Genomic DNA, 20,025 nt, shown 5'->3' with positions numbered 1-20,025 from the left:
AAGTGACTTCATCTAGATATGAGTAACCGTACCTAAACGTGTACACCTTTGTTGGCTCAACAGTAGTTAACTGAAATTAGCCGTATGAACACTTTCATATCAACCTTATTCATCTTAACCATATCTAGTTCAAATGACTCAAATGAAACTAGTTCCAAAGTTGTTCAATTGTTTATATTTTCATAGAAGTATACAAGACACAATTAAAGCAAAATCGATTTTGATTCATCCTAATCAATTCATGAAAATTATAGTCACGGTTTTGCAAATGATTGCATTCCTTATTATATAAATGTATTAGTTCATGAACAAACCGATTTTAGAACATAACCAACTCAAGTATGCAAACAAGTACACATACCTAAGTGGCCGGACTAAGTTTGGGTTCGCCAGTATGCGAACGGGTACGCATACCTTCCAAACTCGGTTGAAATACCGGAACTTGAAACTCACGCCAGTACGCTTAACGGTATGCATACTAAGTTCCCGGACTTTCATTAACCAACCAGTACGCACACGGGTATGCATACTATGGTTCTCGGACTTGGAATAACTTTCAACGGTTAGCATACAATTACGCAAACTGTGATATATCCAATCATGATTATTTGTTCTAAACTCCCATTGCAATCATTGAAACATTCTTAGAATGCGACAATAGCTGTCACACACAAACTATTAGCTCCGAAGAAATTTTCAAGTGATCGAATGATCAATACGAAATATTCTGAGTCTACATCAAATGACTGTCTCACACAAATCATGTAAGATGTTACAAGGCGATTTTCACATGATCATCTTTTGACTATCGTCAAGAATATAAGATGAACTTGGTTAATCGAAGTCTATATAGCTATACGACTTTTGTCTCAAATAATAGATAGAGTAGATAGGCTTTTGAGTGATAGATGTGTTATAGTCTCCACATACCTTTTGTTGATGAAGTTCCACAAGCTCCCCTTAATAGTTTTCCGTCTTCAATCGATGAACGTAGTGAAGTCTAATGCTCAACTACACTTTCTATCCTAATCCGAGACTTAACTACAAGTAGATTAGAAATCAAGAATTATAGTTTTGGCAACTAAACTTGACAACAAGCTTGAAATAGCAACGCTTGCGAGTTCGACCGAGCAGTGCTCTAACAAAACTGATTGGTCAATTTTTTTTTTTGGTCGATCAGCAGCGGGAATTGAACCTGCAACCTATAGATTGGGAGTATAACCATGGCCATCTGGGCCATTGCCAATTGGTTCTGATTAGTTAAATAATGACACTAACAGTCAATTGTTAGTCTAGGTACCATCCTTTAATAATTAAAATATTGGGTACTAAACTAAGGTGTTGGTCATTTTTCGGGTATCAAAGGTTAAATAGCCATTATTTTGATTGATGATACCCATCATTGTATTATTGATTTCTTATTAGGAATTTATGGCTATTATACAAGTTTCAAGTTAATATTTGGGAATTGTTATTTCTTACAAAATCAATGTCGAAAGCTAAGTAGCCTAGGTTATTTAAACAAATCTTTTTGGTATTTTTGGTTCATGCAAATCATGATGCTCTTTAGTTTTTTTTTCCAGCATTTCGTAATAATTGAATCACTATTATGAAGGAAGTAATCGATTTATTAAGTATTTTTTTTTGGACAACCAACATATTTCAATTCATTCGAATCAAAATAGTGATTACATGTTCACTTATAAAAATAACGAAAACATCAAAATACAAGATAATCAAAACCCTAACACAACTAAGGACATCAATTACTAGTAGATCGCGAAGAGAAAGAGCGATAATCCACAAAGATATCCAAAAGAATTTTATGTATAGAGGGGAGATGATGGTATATCCGGAAATAAAATCCGACCATTTAATCTGATCGTATCCTTCTTCGATAAGAGGTGTTCCTAAAACGAATGAGTACTTTGCCCATAAATTTTTCGATCCACACGAACACGGATGCCGATCCAAAGCGATGTCGTGATGAATCGTCAATGTTTTTGAATCGAGAATAGCAATCCATGAACCATCCATTAGAATTTGAAGAACTCGCCCATAATGATGAAGAAAACCCAAAACGACGAAGAAATATGTCAAAAAACACCAAAAACGATGTAAAAACATCTTATTCAGTTACATATTACCATAAACTTTAAAAAAGAAAAAAGAATCCTTGCTCAAATCTGGTCCAAAAGGACCAAATCTGAGAAAGACGGCTGTAACGTTCTTCTTCTTCTTGTGAAATGGAAGATAATGAGAGAGCATATTAAATTTCTTCAACTGAATGTAAAACTTTGGTTCAGTTTTCATTTTTGTTTATTTGGTAAATTTGATTTTCTTACCTTAACGTGAGGAATACATTTCTATACCAATGAAATTATGAGCCATACAATAATAAAGTATAAATTTATTCATATTGATTATTATTTTTTGATAATCAAACCATTAAAATTTCATTCAAAATAAGAGACGTTTACATGATGGCTTTTAAGAAAAACAAGTACAACATAAGCATGAAACAAATATAACGAAAGATGCAAAACGCAAATAAATCGCGAAGAGAAAGAGCGATTCACAACAGTAGCACCTAAATCTTGTACGTTGAGATTGGAGAAGGAATGGTATTCGAAATCATAATTCGACCGTTTTGATTGATTTTCTTCTTGAAAAGAGATACTCCTATGAGTGAGGAGTGATTTGCCCAAAAACTCATGCGCTGTGAGAAGCCTGGAAACCCTAGATTTATTATTATGTTGAAAGTGAACTTGATCTTGCCTCCGTCAAATCGCCGATGTATTTGTATCCGACAAACCAAATCACGAACGAATCTATAAAGAAAAAACACTATCAAGTGCAGATAAAATCACCATAATAACGAAGAAAAGAATTGCTCTAATAACAAAGAAATTTATTAAAAATAACTAAATTACTCTTAAAAAAAACAATTTTTACTCAAATCTAGTCCCAAAAGAACTAGATCTGAGTAAAGTAAGAAAAAGACGATGGGTTTTGTCAATTTTGGAAAGGATGAAGAATAGAATATTTGTATTGTGTTATATAATCTTATGCGGTGACCTAAGGATTTCATAGAGGAGATACGAGCTTATGCTTTATCCTGTGGCCTAATGGATGGTTCGGTTATAGAGTGTCATTCCCAGTTTCAGCTGCAACTTGTAAGGCTACTAAGTACGGACCGCACGAGACATTTCATCGGTAGTCCAGAACTCACATTTTTTACAAGTCAAACGGGGTACTCAAGAGTTACTACAGCACGTGTCACGTTTGAGACAAAATAAAAAAGAATAATCAGTTATAATTATGGAAGTCAGGGCACATGATGGTGCAGGTGCACATGTGGTAGAGAGAAACGGAAAGGATGGTGGTGGCGTTACTCATGTCCCAAGAGTCTAATCAAACATCCATCTCTTTGATGGTGACTAGAAATCTATCATCATACTCTATGTAACTTGTGTTTGACTTTTTTTTCTCTTTTAATTCTATGATGGTCTAAATTTAGATAGATTTGGATGGTTAAGATCTCTTGTCATTAAATGTCTTCTCTGTTACATTCAGAAAGCAATATCTTTTCTGGGAACATTTCATTGGATTTTCCTAGTTATTATCCTACCATTCTGGGGAAAAGGTTAGATTTGTTTCTGAATACAACAAAGTATTTACAGTTTCCAAAAGAATAAACAAAAACAATAAATTTTCTACTAACCACGCATACTATTCTGAGCACACAGACATGGCATTTTAGTCACGTTGATCACCACTTGCAATCTCTAGGCTCTAGCTAGACTAATTAAGTGAGGAGAGCATCTAATAAGGAGATTTTAGCAGTTTGTGTTGTACTAAGAGCGTTTCAAACGGCTCGTTAGCCATTATCTCTTCTAATTTCAGCACTGTTTAGATACTAATTACTCAGTAAATCTTTAGATTACAATTAATAACAGATAACAATACCGTTGTTGATCTTCAAGCGAATTAGAAATTTAGAATTGCCAACAAACAGCTCGTAATTACTAATTTAACTTAGAAGCCATGGTTTGACTGTTTTAATTGCAGGGATCTATCAATTGTGTCATTAATCTAGCAAACGTGATTTGCCGTTGAAATACTCCCAAATGAAATCCCAAATCCTTCAGCCCGAACGGCAACAAACAGCCTCGTGATCATACTCCCAAATTCAACCGAACGAATGATACTTACCAATAATAATCATCCTACTAGGCTTTCAATAGCGAAATACCGCACCTTAATATTTATCTCGAAAATGATATAACCCCCCGCTCTCTTCCTCCCGTTTATGTGTCATTCCGGTATTGGTTAAAGCCAATGATAATGGGATTTCCTGTTAATCTCAATTCAGGGATCAAGGGTTAAGAATAATGCCACCTAATGGAGAAAGTGGGTAGGAAAAGTGTAGCAGCTTCATATTTATCTAAGGTAGAATGTTCGTCATTTGCGCACCCAACTTACAGTTAAATTTACTTGTGTCAAATAATTTTGATAGTAATTTTCTTTTCTTTACAATAACTAGTAACTGCTCTTGATGAAAGAATTATAATAAAATAATTTTAATTTATGGTTTAATTTATGGAACAAAAAAAAAAGTCTTCACCAACAAACGAACAAATCATTGTTTTTACCGGTGACGAATCTGGTTTCGGGCCTTTATAATTTGGCGTGGCTACTTTACCTCACAGAGATGGTGGGTTGGGTACTTACAGTATGTCTGACACCAACAACTACTGCTTCCTTGCTTTCTGGGCCCAAACAAAGACTTTACAAGACAAGATTTTGTGTAATGCTGACGTGAATAGCTCTGTCTCCACTTTTCAATTTGCTCTTGACCAATACACCCAGGTATGTGGTTCCATGCCTTCTTCCTTTCGCATCGACGATGCTGCCCCATCTTATGAGTACCTTGGCAACCCCATACTTCGAAGCGGTGAAGAAAAAAATGCCAACCAAATATCGTATGTCTAACCGTGATTCGGTGCTTTGGCAGTGCAACAAGATTAAACACGCACAAGTATACTTATTAGCTTGTCCCATTAGTGGGCTTAATCAAACATAGAACTATGCCAATTTAGTTCGGTTCTTTGCTATCGTATGAGTATTCCACCTCTTGAAGCTGGTAGTCTATGTCCTTGTTGTAGCAGGGGGATGGATATATTTGGTGATCACACCTTACACTGTGCTAGTGGTGCTGGTTATAAATTTCGTCATGACCTAGTACGTGACACCTTGGTGGACGTTTGTTTCAGAGCGGGTGTCCCTGCCAGGAAAGAGGTTGCCTTGGGTGTTCTTTCTGATGATAGTTCGGAGTTGCGTCCTGCTGATATCCTTGTTTATAACTGGGACTATGGCAAAGACATATATGCCTTGATGTTACGGGTGTTTCTCCTTTCACTGGGGTTGGTGTTCCTGCTTTTAAGCATGGTCATGCTGTTTCCATTGCTGTTACCCGCAAGCGGAACAAATACTTGGACCAATGCAACACTCATGGGTATAGTTTTGGTATTCTAGCCTTCTCAACACGTGGTGAACTCAGTGATGACATGGTGGCCCTTCTGAAAAGATTGAAGAAGTGTATTGCGGACCACGATTTCAATGTTAAAATTAGCAATTACTCGTTTCATAGAATATGACTTGTCATTCAGAAAGGGGTTGGAGCTCGGCTCAGTGCTCGGCTTCCAACCAACTCTTTGTAGTTCCATTTGTTTTGATTTCTTATTTACCTTGTAATTGAATTCAAGAGATATTGGAACTTCATGATTAAAAGAATTCACTAATAAAATTAGTAAGTTTAGCTATGTTTTAAGACGAACATCATCCTAATTTCTTTGTATACACTATTAAATAAAAAGTTCTTTTTATAAAACTGGTCTCACTTCTAATATCGGTTTCGGTGTTTACCCGAAATACCGATATTTACAGATATTTCACTGATATTCATCGAAATAGAGTGTCTCGGTCACAGTCGAGATCCACCGAAATCTGATATCGACTGCGTTGCTTGCACCACCTTGCTAATAAATGGTAAATAGTATTAATTTGCTATTCGTTCTTATCGGTTTAACAACTCCGTTCGGTAAATAGTACAAACCTAGTACAGAACTAACATAAACAATGATATCACAAAAAAATGCCTGGCATACAAATGTAGTAATTTTATTTTAATTTTCACATCAATCACCTCACATTGAAAAAAAAAGAAAGAAGAGAACTATAAAAAAGAAAAGAAACAACTGCCCTTAAAAATTAAACTACCCGTTCTGCCCGTGTTTAAGCTACCAAGTTCACTTTTGCCGTCTTGGCGTGGTCTCAACATTTCTCTTCTCTTTCTCTCTCTTCTCCTCTCTTCAGATCGCGAAATACTCGTTCGAAAATTTCTTGATCGAAAATTCTGCTTCTAAAAACAAGATCATCTGCAAACCATAGATCTGTTGGAATTATCAATTTTGATTGATCATAGAAGAGTACGAAATCAAAGGAAAATTGTATACCTAATTTTGTAATTTGCTGCAAGGATTTAGGGTTTCTGTTTGGAAAATGAAAGTAAGAAGGGATCTAGGGTTCGTTTTGACTTAGAATTACTAGATTTTAGGGTTATTTTGTTTAGATTACAGTTGGGGGATTTGATGGTTCACGTTTGGGCTGAAGGATTTGGGATTGAAATTGATAATAATAGAGGTGAAAATGATACAAGAGAATTATTATGCATGGGCGAGAAGGTGGTGAAGTTATTAGGAACCCCATACGGCATATGTGGTCGGTCCTCAATCTGGGTAGTAAGATTGTAGCTGCTGATTCTTCCATCCCTAGTTCTTCCTCTGAATTTTTTTGCAAGGTACTTCCTTTTCTAGGGTTTTCACTTTTTTTTTTAATTAAATTTGGTTAATTGAAAGTTTGATTTTTTTGATTTTTAAGGTTTTGGTTGAATTAAAGGAAGGGGTTTGAAGATATGCTTTTGCTATTGTTGAATTAAAATGTGAATTACTGTTCATTTGGTGGATTCTTAAATCGATAATTGATTTTTTTTTTTTTGATAAGTGTAATTATGTGTCTCAATTTTTGATAGTTAATTGTGTTTGGGCTGGTAGGTTATATCAGTCCAGGATCAAAATTTAATGTTAATCTGAATGGTTCCGAAGATTTAGCTTCATCATGCTTTGCATTTAATTTTGCTTTAGGTAATTGCAAGAGTTGTGGACATAAATAGTGTATACTAGATACAGTTTCGTCATCCTGAAATAATGCATTTTTAATGATTTCGTCGCTGGTGAGAGTAGACTTCTTTTGTTATTTTTGGTAAACTAGCAAGCGTTGTTAAGTTTAACAGACTTTTGAGGGGTCTTTTCTTAGACATAGTTTAGTTCAGTACAAAGTTCTGATTGTTACATTGATAGGGGAAGGTTATCTGTCATATCGGCATTTTAGCCGTCATAAAGACATTATAAAGGATTGACCTAATCTGATAGGCGATAGCGTTGGTTTCACTTGAAGAATATTGATTGCTCTTTAAAGGGGATTGAGTCTAAATGTTAATACTCATATCTTACTTCTTAGACTAACATTTATTTTCCTACTTAGCTGATGCCATTTTATCTATCATGCACCATTTACTTATCTACTTCATGCTGAAGTTTTTCTCGCTTTGTAGGATGGTCGCAAGGTTACTGTAGGTGATTGTGCACTTTTCAAACCCCACCAAGAAAGCTCTCCACCGTTTATAGGAATAATTCGTAGTTTAACATCAGAAGAAGAAGATCATTCAAAGTTCCGTGTGAATTGGCTTTATCGACCTGTTGATGTAAACCTTGGGAAAGGCGTCTTGCTGGAAGCCGCTCCCAACGAAGTTTTTTACTCGTTTCATGAGGATGAAATACCTGCTGCATCATTACTCCATCCTTGTAAAGTTGCATTCCTTCGTAAAGGTGTTGAACTTCCTTCAGGGATATCCTCATTTGTATGCAGGCGAGTTTATGATACTACAAACAAACGTTTATGGTGGCTAACCGATCAAGATTACATTAATGTAAGTCTCATATTCATACTTGTACACTTCCATATGTTCACTGGAATTAGTTATCCAATACATTTGATTCTTCACAGGAACGACAGGAAGAAGTAGATAAGTTACTGGATAAAACACGTATAGAAATGCATGCAGCTGTACAATCAGGAGGACGTTCTCCAAAACCTTTGAATGTTTCTACCTCAGCACAGCAGTTGAAACCTGGTTCTGATAGTATACAGAATAGTCCTAGCACATTACCTTCTCAGATTAAGGGGAAGAAAAGGGAGCGTAGTGATCAGAGTTCTGAGCCGATTAAACGAGAACGTTATATAAAGTCAGAAGACGGAGATTCTGGCCAGTTTATTTGGAAATCTGAGATTTCAAAGATAGCAGAGAAAGGAGGTCTTGTAGACTTTAAAGGGGTTGAAAAGCTGGTGCGACTCCTGCAAGATGACAGTACCGAGAAGAAGCTAGAGTTGGGTGGCAGAATAATGGCCGCGGAGGTCATAGGAGCCACTGAAAGGAATGACTGCCTTGGGCAGTTTGTGCAACTCAACGGACTGGCTATTTTGGATGAGTGGCTCCGTGAAATGAAAGAACGTGATGGTAGTAGTCCCAAAGAAAGTGATAAACAGGCTGAAGATTTTCTTTTGGCTCTGCTTCGCGCACTTGACAAGCTACCTGTTGATCTTCATGCTCTTCAGAATTGTAATGTTGGCAGGTCTGTGAATCATTTACGAACTCATAAAAATTTGGAAATACAGAAGAAATCTAAGAGCTTAGTAGACACATGGAAGAAGCGTGTTGAAGCAGAAATGAAGATCATCGAAATGAAATCTGGAGCGGCTAGGGCAGCTTCTTCTCCTAGTAAGCAATGCATCTCTGATATTTCTCATGCAGGAAGCAGACGTACGGGGGTATCCTCTGAGTGTATTGCAAAGAGCTCCATGTCACAACCTTCTGCAACAAAAGCAGCATCACTTAGGCTTGGCCAAGGTGATGGTGCTAACAAGACATCCCCCGGGTCTGTGAAATCATCAGTGCCATTGCTTTCAGCAGCGGCAAGTTCAAAAGATTTAAATGGAAAGTTAGTCCATAAAACAGCTACTCCTGATCCATCAGTAACCGTCAAAGAGGAGAAGAGTAGTGGATCCAGTCAATCGTTGAACAACAGCCAGTCATCATGGAAGGAGGATGCTAGGAGCTCCACTGCTGGTTCTATGAGCGTTAGTAAGACATCTGGCAGTGCATCTCGTCATCGGAAATCAGCCAATGGTTTTCCTGGATCAGTTGTATCTGGGGTTCAAAAGGAAACTTCTATCAACAGATGTATCTCCGGAAATAGGAATGCTGCATCAGAGAAAACTTCACAGTCGGGGTCGACTTGTGAAAAGACTCCTGATGTGCCTGCTGCTGATCACGGAAACCACAGACTTATTGTCAGGCTTCCAAATCCTGGCCGCAGTCCTGCACGGAGTGTAAGTATCTCCTCATTAGACGACCCTTCTGCATTGGTGAGCCGAGTTTCTTCTCCTGGAGTCCCAGAAAGTAGTGACCAATCCGATCGAAAAGTGAAAGTAAAATGTGATGTTACTCGAGTTAGTGTTGCTACTGATGTGACTACAGAATCATGGCAGAGCAGTGATGTGAAAGGTGGATTGGTGGGTTCTGATGTAGGTAATGGATCAGCCGATGGGATTACTGGTGAAGAGGCAGGAAAGTTGTCAGAACCTTCCAAAATTATTTGCTCATCCTCGGGAATTGAGCAGGGAGTTGCCTTTGGTGAACCTAAGCAAGGAAAGTTGAAGGAAGCTTCACTCAGCTCTATAAATGCTTTAGTTGAGAGCTGTGTCAAAGCTAGTGCGTCTATCTGTGGCGGGGACGATATCGGCATGAATTTGCTTGCGAGTGTTGCTGCTGGAGAGATGTCCAAGTCAGAGCAGGTTTCACCAATTAGTTCTCCTAAGAAATGCATAGGTGCTGAGCCGGAGTGTGTGTCAAATGATCCAGAGTCAAGGTTATCTTGTGAAGACGGGACAGGTAGATTGCTAACGAAACCTGAAGCCAGTTTAGAGAAGCAGGTCGCGTCTGTTGATTCATTAAAAGCCAAGGACGAAGTCCGAGATGGTAAAATTCTAACTATGCCGGTTTCTGAAGAAAAACCAAAAGAGGAGCAGCTCCAAGTTCCTGGTATCAATTTGCAACAGATGACCAACCCATGCTTAAAGTCCGATAGGATAGCTGGTGAAGCATTACCCGCTTCTGTGAAGCATGAAGGGGTTGAGCAATCTTGTGAGAAGAGAACAGGTGTTAGTGGCTGCAAAGATGAAAGGACAGTCTTATCAGGTATAATTTAAAAAATTTCTGGTAATGCATGCAATGTGTATATATATTTTTGGTTCATCTAATTAGCAGTTGATGTTCTTGATGCAGGTCTGAGCGCAGAAGTTGTGAAAGAAGCTGTTGTAGACTCTCCATTTTGTCCATCTTTAGATATGAACGTCCAGGAAGGGTCAAACTGTGACATACGGACAAAGAAGAAGATGATGTCTGGTGTTGATATCCAAGAATTAGGTGAGAGGAACACGATGGAAACTCTGCCTTCTGAAAATGTTTTGCATTTAGAGAATTGCGCTGAAAGGGATGAAGTTTTGGAGGCGAAAGCTCTTATAGGGCATACTGAATATCAAAGAATGGAGCAGATAAGTACAGATAATTCAGCTCATGATAATCGTATTTCAGGTACTGCTGGCTCAAGTGTTTTGGGTCACAGTGGTGTGGATGGGAATAATGCTGATAGAAAAGTAGGTGCTGGTGGCCATTCCAAAATATCTGCTCCTGATGAAGAACTACCTTCAGTGTCGGTTCAAGGGACTGAGGTATGTGCAAAGCCTTCTGAAGCAGAAGAGTTGGAAGAATGTGCATCCACAACAGGAGGTTCCTCCTTGTATGCTGCAGCAGGATCAGACACAGCCACAAAATTGGATTTTGATTTGAATGAAGGAATCCCTTTGGATGAAGGGAACCAGGGAGATGGTACCCCTGTACCTGGAGATTCACCTGCTCCGAACTTACCCAGCACCTTGCAGTTTTCTCTTCCTTCCATATCGTGCAGCCTCCCTGCTTCGATCACAGTAGCAGCTGCTGCCAAAGGTGGTTTTTTGCCTCCAATTGAACACTTGTCAAGAAGTAAAGGGGAAATTGGTTGGAAAGGATCTGCTGCCACAAGTGCATTTAGGCGTGCTGAACCTAGAAAGGTTCTGGAGATGTCTCTTTGTGCAGCAGATGTTCCCCAGACCGATAGTGCTTTCAAACAAGGTCTCCGTCTGTTGAATTTTGACCTGAATGTGGCAGATGAGAGAGTTCTTGAAGACACTGGTTCTCAGAACTACACACATGGAACACATAAGGAATCTGGGTATATTAACCATCGCGATTTAGGTCGCAGTGAGATGATTGGTCCAGCTGCACCTGGTCGTAGTGCTTTTGCAGGTCTGGATCTTGATTTGAATAGGGTTAACGAGGATACTGATATCTCGTCATTTTCCATGAGTAGTAGTAGAAGATTAGAAGTACCTCTTTTGCCCGTTAGATCATCGTCATCATCTGGGGTGTATTCCAATGGCGAGGTCAATGTCTTGAGGGACTTCGATTTGAATAATGGTCCCGGGGTTGATGAATTAAGTGCAGAACCAACTGTAGTTAGACAGCATGCGAAGGGCAATCTACCATTCCTGGCACCTGTTGGTCAAAGAATGAACAATATGGAGATGGGGGGTCTCTCATCATGGTTCCCGATGGGAAATTCGTATCCAGCTGTTGCTGTTCCATCGATCTTGCCTGAAAGAGGAGAGCAGCATTATCCAGTTGTTTCTGCAGCGGGTACACCGAGGATCGTAGGACCTTCTGCAGGTGGGACCAACTTTGGACTTGATGTGTACAGAGGTCCTCCTGTTCTAGCTTCTTCTCCTGCAGTAGCGTATTCCGCTGCCGCTGCATATCAATATCCGGGGTTTCCTTTTGGAACCAGTTTTGCTCTTCCTTCAACCTCATTTTCAGGTGGATCCGCTACATATTTAGACACTTCGGCTGGCGCAGGGCTTGGGTTTACTGCAGTTCCATCACAGTTACTAGGACCTCCTACAGCTGGTCATTACCATAGGCCGTATGTGATAAGTGTTCCTGAGGGTAGTTCTAATGCAGGCAGTGGGCCTGAGAGTAGCAGTAATAGTAGAAAATGGGGAAGGCAAGGTGGTCTAGATTTGAATGCTGGTCCTGGAGGTTCAGACATGGAAGTAGGCAGAGAAGATAGGTATCCTTCAGCTGCTTCAAGGCAACAACCAGTTGCTATTAGTTCTCAGGCTTTCTTGACACAGGAGCAAGGAAGAATGTACTATAACCATCAGGCAGCAGCAGCATTGAAAAGGAAAGAACCCGAAGGTGGTTGGGACATGGAGAGATTTAACTACAAGCAGCAACAGCAGCAGCAGCAACAACAACAACAGCCACCCTCTTCGTGGCAACAGCAACAGTAGATGAAAATGGTTTGTAGGAAGAACCAATCCTGTGATGTGAAGAAGGTAGGAAGGGCCTTGTTATACAAGTCTAGGACTTCTTTTTGTTACAAGCCATTCATGAGAATGTTGATAGAAATGTTGATTAAAGGAAAAAGAAAATCCGAAAGAAAAAAAAATGTTTGTTGCTCATCATTTATATTAGTTATTCTCAGTCATCACTGGTTGAGTGAGGCACTTTCAGATATGGCCCCCCCTCCAAAGCATGTGTGTGGTCCTTGTAGTCCTACCATTTTCTCACCGCTTCTACTTCTTTTTTCTTTTAAGTTAAAAACATTTTACCTCCATCACTTGGATGTTTGATTCAGTGTTTGTGGAGGATTTTTTCTTTAGATAAATTTATTCGATGCCCTTGTAATTCCTGTAAATTGTTAACCCTTGAAATGATTTTCATGCCTTTTCCTATTGTGCGTATAGCTGAGTTAGTTATTTTCCTCTCTTTTTTCATTTTTGTATCTTTGTAGGCACTGAGCATTTGGTAAGAGAAGTAGAGAACCAAAATGTAGCAACAAAAAAGAAAGAAATGTCACTTCTATCATAAGAAGCCTAATTACTTAGAAGTCTAAGTTTGACCACACCTAATCCAAGTAAGATCACAGCAAGAAGTTCAAGGAGGCTAATGGGGAGTACCAAGTTTAGTGGGGGTGTACCAAGTAGGAAAAAACTGTTTTGTTCTATATAAAAATCTGTTTTGTCTTATTATAGTTTTGGTACACCTCACTAAATTTGGTACCCCTATTAGCAATGTTGAAGAAGTTGTTTTGTGAATTTTCTATTTATGCCAGTGGTCTAAGAAAAATACCAGTGCAGTCTTTGTGATTTATTACTGGGGTAAATCTTGGAAAGTACAAGTCTTTTATATCTAGGGTAATTATTCTAGGATTCTGTGTTAAGTATTTGATTTATTATTTGTTGCAAAAATTCTTAAATGACGGCCCCTCTCACATGGCGGTTTTGGTAGAGTTTATGGGGTGGTTTGCCCAGAATCATTGTATTTGTTGTTGATGTAAATCAGGTGAGTATTATTTAAGTATCTTGTATTTGTAAGGATAACACAGTTGATATAAATTCTAAAAAAGAATCACGCTCTGCCTTTATTTGAGGGAAGAAAAGGCTACTGTGTGAAGTATCGAGTCGTCTGTGTCTAAGAATTGGACAGTTGGTATCAGATTCCTTTTCTGGGTACCTGACTTATGACAGGCGGCGAAGAGAAACTTACAGTAGCGGATTGGGAAAAAAAACGGTTTAGTCAAAAAAAATATATCAAAAAGCACGGATTAGTCCATCTCGAATTAACTAGACACATTTTAGTTCAAAAGTTATTTAAAATATTAAACAAGTGATAAAACATCAAAATGACTATATTTATAAAACAAAAATTCCAGTCATAAGTTGGCATCCCTTAAAACTCCATATTAAACAAAATTGATACGGAACCCCCAATTTTTAAAAATGTTTAAATTAGGTTATTTCAAATTTATGTTAATACCACAACTATCCTGCCCTTGTATAATTTTTTTTCTTCTCTTTTCTTCTTCTTTCCTTTATACTTTCTCCTTTCTTCCATGGCCTCCACTACTACCACCACCACTGCCACCAGTAACAGTAGCTCCGCCATCACCGAACCAGCAACAAGAGGTGGATCCGACATCAATGCATCTTCACTCCCTTCACTAACACCATCAATAACTCCTTCTCTTTTCTTCAATTTTTTACGTTCGAATCTGGAATCAACAACACCTCCGCCACCACCAAAGCAGCCAGAACATAGAGATCTGCCACCAATAATTCCTTCGTCACCTCCACCAACATCACATCACTCCTTCTCTTTTTATTTTCTGATTTTCCATCAACAACACCTCCTCCTCCGGCGCATCCTCCTCATTCTCCTTCCTCCCACCGACAGTACATTCACCTCCTCTTGTTATCATCTACAATCGCTACCGGAACCTCCAAATCCGAAATCAAATCCATCATATGCATCCTCCTTATACCCTATAAAACTACTACCAACACCTTCTGATGTATCATCATCAGAAATTGATAATTCATCGTCGTCTCGAAATTCTCATCAGAAAATGATGATACATCATCATCCTCGAAATCAATGTTTGTGTTAGTAAAATGACAGAAAAACGATGGAACCAAATTTGGTTTCAATAAAGTTTACAATATTAAACAACGTTTTGAAACCAATATTTTTGTTGTTAAAAAACAGTGAGTTTATGTTGAAACCAAACTTGGTTTCATCTTATTTTCGCTAATCTTTTTATCGTGAAACCAAAGTTCAATGGTGAAATGGTAAATTTTTGATGAAACCAAACTTGGTTTCATATGAGTTTTGCCTATTTCGTGAAATCAAAGTTTTAATGGCGAAAATGTAAGTTTATGTTGAAACCAAATTTGGTTTTAACTTATTTTTTCCTAGTTTATTCAGTCTGACTTGATACCAATGTTGTTAGTGATATGATAAGTTTTTGGGGTTTGTGTTGCTGGTAGGTGGTTGTCGATATGGTGAGTTGTGTTCGAATATCGCTGAGAGTTTACAATGGTTGGATTCAGAAAGAAAGAGAGAATCCTATAGCCAGCATGTTCAATGAAATCATGTGAAGTTTAAATGTGTGTACATCACAAGGAATGTGCAAACTTATTCAAGTGGCAAAAAACTCTATGTACCGAAATGGAAAATGTGATCTACAACAACAAGATGTAAGGTCGTGAATAGAGCTTCACCAAGTCATCATTTTTTACTACCATTTTTTTTGGTTTCATGCAATTTATTTGAATCCTTTTGGTTGATATGTAATATCTGCAATATATTGGAATCCCTTTTATTGCTAAGTAAAATGATATGTTGTAAGTTCTCTCTACCCAATTTTGGGGTGTCATTCAGTACTTTTCACTGCATCTATTTCTTTTTAGTATGTTTCAGTTCTTAGGGATTCTCAAGTTGTTGTTTAATACATTAATCCTGGAAATCTCACAGTTAATGATTGCAGTGAGGATGCTACTACAGGTTAATGATTTTGTTATGTCTAACGTTTCAACAGTTTCTACTGTAGAAGAGCGATTGTGGAGCATAGTCACGTCCAACTCATTAGACTTCAATGCTTGGACTGCACTAATTGAAGATACGAAGAAGGTGGCAGAGGTATGTTTATTCTTAAGTCAGACTCTAGAAATTAGCATCTGTAACTCTTAGTTACACAATTCAGATGCATGTGTTGAATTCTTCAATTATATTTGGAAGGAAACATATAATGTTGTAAAATGCTATTAATTAGTATACAATCTGAAATGATTGAAATCTTTTTTTACAAACTGCAATTTGTTACCATTACAATTAACCGATAACATTTACAAATAATTTAAACTGCAACTAAAAACTAAAACTAAAACTTTTTTTTTTTTGGGAATGACATGCAACTGTTATTCTCCTTTATCGGAACTTATACGATTCTCGACGTCTTTTCCCTGCAATAGTCGGAACAAAATAGTGTTTCAATACAAATAACACCATCAACTGTTGGTTTCATCAACAAACATATTATATAATAAACAGATGAAACCGGATTTGTTTTCATCAAAAAAACTATAAGTAAATCAGAAAAAAAATTGGTTCCAAACATAAGTAAAGCATAAGTAAATATGATGAAACCAAAATTGGGCTCATCAAAAAAAACCATAAGAAAACCACCAACCGAATATGTTCCGAACATAAGTAAACTATAAGTAAAAACGATGAAACCAAAATCTGGATCCATTAAGTAGACGTAGATGAAAAGCACCGACAGAAATTGGTTCCTTGCATATTTAAACCATAAGTCGAAATGGTGAAGCCAAACCTGGTTACATCAAAAACACCAATAAGTATAAACACCAACAAAAATTGGTTCCTAGCATATGTAAACCATAATTCGAAATGATGAAACCATATCTGGTCATCAAAGAATATTAAGTAAAAACACCAATAGAAAATGGTTATGTGCATATATAAACCACAGATAGAAATGGTGAAACCAAATCTGGTTTCATGTACAAACATTAAGTAACACACCAACAAGATTTTTAAAATTGAACCGTGAATTATCAATTGAAAACAAATGAAACCTAAACCTAATTAATGGATACAAACACATGAAAACTGATGAAAAATCATTGATGAAACCAAACCTAAACCTAATCATTAAAATCACTAATGAATCCTAACCTAACTTAGTTATCAAAATCACTGGTGAAACCCAACCAAAAACACCGATTCATGTAGATTTCATTAAAAAAAAAATTAACGCCATCGACACAGTTTTGAACTGAACAGACTGAGAAATACGACGAAATTTACTTGACAAAAAATCAGTGCATGCAAAATTAGTTGATATGATTCTCACCTTTTGGATTTTTTTTCTTCGATTTACTTTTTGGAGCTTGTTTCACTGTTTTCTTTAATTTTTCATCTTTCTTTTTATTCTGTTGAGTTTTTTTCTTCACCGTCTTGTATTTTGAGATGAATTAGGTCAGAAATTAGGTTTAGAAATGGTTCCATTTATGGTTATGGTTCAGATTATGGTTTCACTTCCTGAAGTAAGTAAGAAATGAAGAAGAGAAAATCAAAAATCAGTGGATGATTTTCGCAAATTTGAGAGTTTTTGGATTTTGAGGGAAGGAGAGAGTTTAATGGATTTTTGTCCATTAAGAATGAAGATGTAGTTTAGACGGTTTTCGGTGGATGGTTTATTTTTCTGTTATTTGGGATGAATTAAGGGAAGGGTAGTTTAGACTATTTAGGTTATTTCGGGTTTTTTGTTACTTTTGTTTTAATGAGTTTTTTGTGGATGGATAGTAACACCTTTGGGGTTATAACACACGACATGTTTAAAATATGGAAACACAAATAACCTTCTTGATTTACAATTTAGTCCAAAGTAACTCATGATGATGCCATTTTAAATAATATAAAAATAATTTATCCTTCAAATCGTTTGTCCAAAATTCGCAAACTAAAACTTTTCCCGAGATCTACAAAAAGAGTACCCATATGACTATATAATTTTCATATTTTAAAAATCTTAGTTTACATCGGTGTACAAACATGTACACATCTACAAAAATCCAGAAAATCCAATAACAAGACAAGACAAGACAAGGTGAACCATTTTTACACCACATACAACTTAAATCGTCCACAAAAACACCACTAATGCTATCCATATTAAATAAATATAACATGGAAATTCAAATGGATTTGAACCATCAAACTCCACAAACCTTGTGATAGGATTGGGAGCTCTACCATTTTGAGCCTATGATTCCCTAAACATAAACAATAAATGTGCACGGTAACAGTTAATATGTGTATAACTATGCGTACATTGTGTACCCAAAGCATGTGTACTCATGTGCAAGTTCATATCAAGGATATTAACAATCAACATGTGTACAACTGCGTGCACATTAAAAATCAACATGTGTATATCTGTGTGCACATTAACAATCACCAACAACAACTACAGTATAATAATGTGAATATGATTTTGCTAGATATCATATGAAACAAAAGTAAAATAATCTTTTACAAATAATAACGATGTTTGATCCCCAAATAAACCTTTTGCAGACAATGCAAGCCCAACAAACTCTAATAATTTTTACTACTACAAGCACTCGTGAGTCCTAATAAGGTGCTTACTTAAACCATATTAGTCATAACAAAAAATAAAGTGCTTACTGGAATCAAATTCAAGGGCGACTATTGTTCTTAAGGAAGAAAACTAAAGTCCAGACAAACCTAATCTAATTTGAACCATAATAGTCATAAAAAATAAATAAAGTGAAAGATAGAAACAAATCATCTAAATCATCAAGTAAGAAGGAATTTGATACCTCATTAATATCTAAAACCCCGTCCATTATTCTTCCTCACTTTCTTAAGCTCCCTTGAAAAGTACCTAGAACACATCACAAGCATGTTATTAAAATCATCTCATGATATAAAAAAAAACAACAACTTAGGATTTTCATCAAGAATTAGTTTTGTTATATTTTTGAGAGAGCACAATGTTGTACAATTATGTACTGATGGTATTTCAAAAGTGATTGTAGTTGTAGTGGTAAAACTGGGTATTTTCAGACTTGTGAAGGAAATAATTTTTAGACTTAATAAAAATAAAGATAAAACAAATTAAATTCAAAGGTGAAGTAAATATTATGGAAAGACCAGGGTTCAGGATTTCACCATACACCAAAATTCATGTGATTCAATGATAATTCTTATCATGTAATTCTAGACATTATAATTCCAATCAAAAGTAATTGTGATTCTAATCATTGTCTAAATCATATTTTCAAAACATCCATTGTTAATCGCAAGCATGAAATATCAAAAGCAATAAACCAAGCATATTTCATCAAGAGAAAACATAATTAATTAATAAAAATTATTTATTCAATTTTCATTCGGTGCAATTAATCATAAAAGGATTGCATAAATAAATTTAAATGAATTTTACCACATAACTTTTGGAAGAATGGCTTCCTCCATCACCCCTGGGATTGGGTTTAGCTCCTCATCCCAAAAACACACTCACAAGATAAATTCATGGCTAAAATAGGTGTTTTTATTGATGAATATATGATGAAACAGAAATTTGCAACGCTGTAATGGTGTTACAGCGCCACTGTTACAAAATGGAAAGGGCTGAAAATCAACGATACAACTCAAGTGCTGTAAAACAACGACACTGCGTTCCACTTTTAAGACTGTTGAAGAACGACTGCCTTAGCTGGTATGTTCTTCGTCTTCTTCTTCCTCCTCGAGCAGCAGCAGCAGCAGCACTGTAACTCTCTGTAACTCGATTCTCCCTTCTCTGCAGACCTCTAAACTCTCCCCTAATGGTTTCCAACCCTTATATGATATAAATAAAACTATTTATAGGCTTTAAATCCCGTAGAAACTCGATCGAAATCGTTGAAAATGCCCATTACTCTTTACGGGCTGTTGGGAGAATAATTCCCTTTTTGTTGCGTTCCACTGTTTTGTTAGCTATTCTATCGTCTCAAATATCTTCTAGGACTTGGACTCAACTTATTTGAAGTATATCCCACGCAAGACAATCCCTTAAATCTCTCAAACTAATCTCAAACCCTAAACAGAGAAGCTGTATCCTGTTGGGACTTTGATCAATTATTCCGACTTATCCAGCCCAATTGGATGGGTCTAGACGATTGCATTAGGCCTGTTATGTCTTCTAGAGTCCGTAGGTACCAAATACACCCGTTTAATCTCCTCAGAACTCGCTAAGAATTCAACTCCAAAACTGTTGTCGCTGCAGCCAATTCTTCCCGCCAATTTCTGTTTTGAATTTTGAAGATGACCTCCCCCTATCCAGTTCCAGTGTCCCTTTAGTACACGCCCTGAAATGG

The 20,025-nt window shown here is 36.9% G+C and overlaps 1 protein-coding gene across 1 annotated transcript; it reads left to right on the top strand.

Annotated features, from left to right (window-relative positions):
* Window positions 1–6,295: 6,295 nt before the first annotated feature.
* On the top strand, window positions 6,296–13,017 carry LOC113276400. The gene is made up of 4 exons (XM_026526003.1): window positions 6,296–6,862; window positions 7,676–8,050; window positions 8,128–10,378; window positions 10,466–13,017. The coding sequence occupies exons 1-4, from the start codon at window positions 6,731–6,733 to the stop codon at window positions 12,565–12,567; spliced, it is 4,860 nt and encodes a 1,619-aa protein (XP_026381788.1). The 5' UTR covers window positions 6,296–6,730; the 3' UTR covers window positions 12,568–13,017.
* Window positions 13,018–20,025: the final 7,008 nt, after the last annotated feature.

Source organism: Papaver somniferum, chromosome 4, assembly GCF_003573695.1.
Source record: "Papaver somniferum cultivar HN1 chromosome 4, ASM357369v1, whole genome shotgun sequence".
NCBI classification, from domain to species: Eukaryota; Viridiplantae; Streptophyta; class Magnoliopsida; order Ranunculales; family Papaveraceae; genus Papaver; species Papaver somniferum.
The sequence above is the reverse complement of the archived record's forward strand: the minus strand, read 5'-3'. Positions and strand labels throughout refer to the sequence as shown.

Bases quoted from the DNA above. Each gene is read 5' to 3' on its own strand.
- LOC113276400 (XM_026526003.1), top strand. From the start codon at position 6,731: ATGCATGGGCGAGAAGGTGGTGAAGTTATTAGGAACCCCATACGGCAT. The intron at 6,863-7,675 runs GTACTTCCTTTT...CTCGCTTTGTAG, and splicing joins CCTCTGAATTTTTTTGCAAG to GATGGTCGCAAGGTTACTGT. The intron at 10,379-10,465 runs GTATAATTTAAA...TTCTTGATGCAG, and splicing joins TGAAAGGACAGTCTTATCAG to GTCTGAGCGCAGAAGTTGTG.